The 5977-nt window shown below is 36.1% G+C and overlaps 1 protein-coding gene across 3 annotated transcripts in view; it reads left to right on the top strand.

Moving 5' to 3' along the window:
* Positions 1–5532, top strand: part of LOC128618009 (uncharacterized) — a 14322-nt gene extending 8790 nt beyond the window's left edge. For 2 of the 3 annotated variants that reach the window (XM_053641350.1, XM_053641351.1), the window contains 6 exons: positions 1–14; positions 758–802; positions 2707–2814; positions 3151–3228; positions 3297–3356; positions 4468–5523. The exon at positions 1–14 is cut by the window's left edge and continues 334 nt beyond it. In XM_053641350.1, the coding sequence (XP_053497325.1) occupies positions 1–14; positions 758–802; positions 2707–2814; positions 3151–3228; positions 3297–3356; positions 4468–4643 (481 nt within the window). In that variant the 3' untranslated portion in view covers positions 4644–5523. Of the gene's footprint in view, positions 15–757; positions 803–2706; positions 2815–3150; positions 3229–3296; positions 3357–4467 lie in introns of all 3 variants that reach the window. The other variant, XM_053641349.1, reaches the window with a different exon arrangement.
* Positions 5533–5977: the final 445 nt, after the last annotated feature.

The raw sequence follows: 5977 nt of genomic DNA, 5'->3' as shown, positions 1-5977 counted from the left end.
TCTCTCAGTCGAAGGTGAGTGAGTGAGTCTCAGTAGATCAGACACTGACCATTACACACATCAGAAATCAAAGCTGGACATGAGGAAAAATTGGAAAGGCACTAAGCTTACTGTATAACAAAAGCGGTTCATATGGGGCAATTTAATGATCTCAGTGTTTTAACTACTAGTTGAGGACTTCTGCACTGAACAGCTAATTACAAAGCTCTTTATGTGTGTGTGTTAGATTGAGCCAGGAGAACACACAACACCCGTCCATCTTTTTTGTTTCATCACACACTTGTAGAAGCATCACAACTTTACATCTAAATCATTTTCATTACACGAATGTGCAGTAGATTTTTAAATCAGAACGTCTTTACCCCAGACAGCAGGAACAGTGGAGCTGAAATCATTCTCTTGGTTATTTGTACAATGTATTACCTATGAAATACTATTTAAGTGATATTCATTGTCAAAATATTCAGTTGACATTATTCTAAACTATTTGATCATTTATTATAATCACATATTATAGTGTTACTAATATGAAAGCTTTTATTTTAGTGGAGAGGGTAAGTTAATAAGGCATGTTAAAGCAGTACTGGAGTTAAAGGTAAGACTGAGAATGTAAACACTGAGTTACATTAGTAGTGACCTGACCTACATGTGTCCCTGATCTACAGGTACAAAGTAAAACACTTTAGCATCATTGAGAAGAGTTCACACAGAAGAGCTGTGATTGTACCAAGATGATCAAATGTTTTTTCTCTTACAGGAAAACAGAAAGAAGAGCGTAAAGCTGAAAAGGAAGTTCCCAGAGGTGAGATATACTTGTGTATTTAATTATCTGTAAAGCAGATTTAATTTCTTATACAACCAGTAACATTCATTCCATTTATTTCAGTATGTTAAGTTCACTGGGCTTTTTTACTCCCTAATGAATTCTGTCCTTCATTTTTTTGTTATTTTTGTTTTTAATTTTCTTACTTGGTGTCACGAATCCGGAAAGGAGGCGGAAGCAATTGCGGTTAAGAGCTTTATTAAAGAGAGATATGCAGATAAATACAAATCGTAAAACAGAGACGTAATCAGAAACAGTCACTGGGTCGGGCGATCGGCAAACAGGCATAAACGGGGCTAGGCAGAAATCGAAGTCGCGGTCACTGGAAACAGGAAACATGAAACTATGACTGGGAACTGGGAGCGGAAAACACCAGCGTGGTCTAAGAGAACTATTCTAATGTTAAACTAAATTAATCTATCGAGGTACGTAATGTTAACTATCTACTATCGAACTATAATACTCCGCGAAGTGTACTGGGAGGCGAGGGGTATATATCCCGAACATAATCAGTGTTAAGTGCTGACAGCTGAAAACAATGAAGAGACACCCTTGAACAACAACCAGTGACAGAACAGGGAGGAGACAGAACAGAAACAAAACAAACGCAAGTGTCCACAGTAAACAATGTTAGTTATCAACAATCGAAGAGCGTGTGCGCTCGCTGAGGACTCACGCATCTGACTCGCGCACGCTCCGGCTCTCCAAGCGCGCTGCAAGCCGCAGCTCTGTCTAAAGGGGAGATCGTGACACTTGGTTAATTATAATACATGGCCAAACTTATGTGGCCGGACCATTACACCCATATGTGGTTCTGACTTTAAATTAGTGTGGAGCTGCAGCATCCCAACCCATTGAAGAGCAGCAGCAGAAAACCACGCCACTCACTTCAGACTGTAATGGAAGTTCGCATCAGTGCAGTTTTGAGTGTGTAATGGGAGTGTAATATTGTAGTAACATGCTTTCCGTATCCACAAATAACACAACACACCAGTTACTAGTAACTAGTACAGTAATGGTTAAAAGTTGGTATTTATTTCTAGTTCTTACTAAATATTAATTTATAATCATTATAATAATATTTATAGAAAAACTTTATATTAAAAATGTTCATTTTGGAAGCACTGGTGTAATAAGCAGATTTTTTGGCTGTAAGAGACTAAAATGGTGTAAAGTTTAAAAAGTACACTATAATGTCTAATTGTTTATTACTCAACATTAAATGATATTCATATTATGATATTTTAACTGGAAAAGTTACATTTATGGGTAATTTTAATATGGTAATATGTCACTGCTACAGTTACTGATTATTATTGAGTACACATTAGAAAATCGACGTGTTGTGTGTAAACAAGTACAAACCAGTTTTACCATCCCATTACCTACTTATTACTTATTATTTAAAACAACAACAAAAAAACATGTTCTCGAGCTTATAATTTTATAATTCTGGTATCCCTGTAGCATTATTTACTCAAAACATGAAAGACTGGGTTATTAACAATTATATTGATATAATACAACAATATATAACAATTATATACAATTATATGAGAGCATCTGTAATAGCACTCTAGTTATTTCCATGATAACAGATGTTAAGTGTTCATTTTGTTACAATAGAGAAAAAATATTTTTGCTTATAAATAAAATATCCATATTTCATTATTGGAAAAATGGACAAAATGTGATGTGTAATGTTTAACTGTGTTGTGATTTCATAAATGTGATTATACGGTACATAAAAAGACATTTGTTGAATAAGTAATATAATTGTGATTATAGGTGGGGTGACTGTTAGGATAAACAACAGCTGTAGTAGTTTTTGCTCGACCTGTATTTTATAACACAATTGTTCATCTGATCTTTCTTTCCTTTAGCCGGGTTTTGGACAGGAGTAGGAGTAGGAGCAGCTGGGACTATTGCAGTGATTGGAGTGATTGGAGTGATTGGTGCTGTGGTGTACTGGTGTATAAGAAGAAGAAACCGTGAGTAGCACCGTATGATTAGAGGAGGACGCTGTGTTTACCACAAAGCTGTTACATGGTGTTTAATTCTTTAGCAGAATTAAACCAGAGGGCTGCTACAGAAGCAAAATTAAACATAACTTTTTGTCACTGTGACAGTTTTTAATGATGTTTAATTTTTTGTACAAGACTGATGTGATTTATTCTCACAAAGAAATCCATGTAAATGTTTACAAGGAATAAAATGACAGCTTCTGCATTGCTTTCACATACACATCATTTTCACAGTAAATTAACTAGACGTAACCCATTACTAAGATTCTGAAGTGAGTTCACTTGGGATTTTTTTTTCTGCAGAAAACCGCAGAAACCCTGATCCTCCACAAACCTACTCGCTGCCTAATACACAAATAAATCCTGCAAACACAAGTCAAGGTGAGAATCATTGCTGTTTTAACCCTTGTAAATGTTCTTTAACCACTAAACTTAACTTTATGTTTCAGATGTAAATCCTAATGATCAAGGAGAACATTTCATGCTGAACACATCACCAGACGATCATGGTGAGTATCAGATGGAAACGCTAATCCACAAGATGTTATCTGAAAGTGATTTTTAACCCAAACAGTATCATCCTCAATAACTATCTAATTCTAATTGTTTTTTTCACTAAACTACAATCTGCACTTGCATCCGTCTCCACCACTGTTACATCAAACAATTATATTTACAGTGTATAGAACTTTTAAAATAGACATGACACAAAGCAGCTTTACAGAAATCCAGATATATCTTTTTTAATTAAAATTGATTTCTTTTGGTTTGAGATCATTTCTATCTGGATTTACAGAAATATCTAAATTTAAATTAAATTAAATTAAATAATATCTAAATTGATAAATTTATCCCTAATGAGCGAGCCAGAGATGACAGTGGTGAGTAAAAACTCAACAAAAATATAATGAAAAAACCTTGAGAGGAACCGGACTCAAAAGGGAACCCATCCTCATCTGGGTGACACCAGTGCAATCGAAAAGTTCAGTAGTGTAACCAGGAATTCATGAGCTTGTGAGAAACTTGAGTTATTTCTGTATTCATTATAATCTTAAATTTAAGTCTATTGTATCAAACTGAAGATATTACCTGTTCAGTGATGGAGACTTGAGTGTAAACTGTTGTTAGCAATTGCAGTCCTAAGGCTATCCAAGCAAGAACATCCACAACCATCTTCATGGTTTTTAAGTGGTACCATCCTCAGTAATCTCACGGTGATCTTTAGGCTGTTCATGAGGTTCCATCCTCAGCATCAGTGAGTGATTTTCAGGTGATAAGAACTCCAAACAGAAGAACAGAACACTGGCTGCATTCGCTGCGTGCATTAGAATGAAATTATTAACATGTAAACTTTGCCAGTCCTAATAAAATTATAATAAACCTTTAATGCATCTTATCGCTCTGCATCACATCACTTCTCCAGAGATTTAAATTAAGTACAACATATTGTAATGATTCACTGTCTGCCTTTAAATATGTCTTCTATATTATTTTACATCCGATTCAAATATACAGTGAATCATCTTGAGGAAAAAAGAAACACCTTCATGCTTTGGTTTGTTTCTGTTGTTATTAAAGGTGCTTTATAAATAAATAAATTAATCCATAATTTATTAACAGTGATCCTACATTCATACATAATGACATCTAATACCAACGGACTGCAGAGTTTACAGCCTACAGGTAACTGTTACTTTCTCATGAGGGTGAGGGAAGGAAAAATGCTAATTACATTATTGGGTTTTGGAAAGAATTTGCACCGTGGATCTGTTCCCATTTTGTCTTTTTATTGTTGACCCGATCTAATTTATTTATTTTTTATTTTTTACCTTTGTCCTGTTTAGTTTACCCAGTTTGCTGATCACCTGACATTTTAACCTTTTTTAACCTTGACTCTCTTACGATTTTGAATTATTTCCCTGTTTTTTTGTTTGTTTGTTTGTTTGTTTGTTTGTTTGTTTGTTTGTTTGTTTGTTTTCCCCCCACATTACAACACTTTGTGCACCTTCACATTGTGACAGGGCCCTATAGGCAAACTATAGGAATGGGGCCCTATTCAGTGTTTTAACAGATTCAAATTTTCAGCATACTTTATTTATCATTAATAATTAAAAATATTTTGCATGTTTGGGGGGCCCTTGGCTTCAAGGCGGTTGTCTTCCTTTGCCTAGTGCTCGAGTTTTGAACAAGCAGGATAAACAGGGTGTCAGGTTCTACAGGGTTTTTGTCATTTCCATAAACACCTGCATATCCACATGCTCATGTACAAATAAATCCTTCACTGCACAGATATGACTCAGATTTCCCTTTATTTGCTTGGCAGATGATTAAAGCAGCTTACACACAAGACACAATCAAATTCAACCCAAACACAGATTGGAGCTGTAGTAGCACCTCAGTTGATCTGCTTCTTGTGGCAGTCCTAAGTGGAGGGAAACATTTATACAATTTAGTAAATCCAACTACGCCACCCTGGGGGAGAACCAGGGAAATACTCCCAAATAAAGGGACACAGAAGTTTTACCTACCAGGGCAAAGAACATGAGTGAGACGCGAGTGCGAATATAAAAGTTACATTTTATTATGACACTTAATCATTAGAACTAGACATGTAAATATAAAATCGCTCTCCCATGAAGCACAAAAAGGATTTTAAAACTAAGCACTTCTCCAGGCCCAGGCTTGGCAGGAACAAGGTAGGACAGCTACAGCTCGGGAGATCATCCAAACCCACTGCAAGTCACACTAAAATCATCAAACACTACCTACACCATAAGGAAGTTGTTGTGTTGCACACTGAGCACGCTGTGAAGCACACACCACCGAATAAATGCAGCTAGCCTCCCCTGTCCCACCAAGACTCACCGGCTCCGGCAGAGAAAGAAGACACCGGTTAACCCAAAATTACACAAACACTAAACAATAAACAAAGAAAAACAAATTACAGACACCATGGGGTGGTGACTAACACCCAGGCCCACAGACACCACCACATGAAATAGAGGCAGTTAACAGCACCTAAGCAGAACCAGAATTATGGTGAACAGTAAATGAAATGAAAATATAGCCACTGTAGCATGGAGACAGTAAGGCTTAACATACACCTCATCAATAGTAAGGTGGTTATATG

Source organism: Ictalurus furcatus, chromosome 14, assembly GCF_023375685.1.
Source record: "Ictalurus furcatus strain D&B chromosome 14, Billie_1.0, whole genome shotgun sequence".
NCBI lineage: Eukaryota > Metazoa > Chordata > Actinopteri > Siluriformes > Ictaluridae > Ictalurus > Ictalurus furcatus.
The sequence above is the reverse complement of the archived record's forward strand: the minus strand, read 5'-3'. Positions and strand labels throughout refer to the sequence as shown.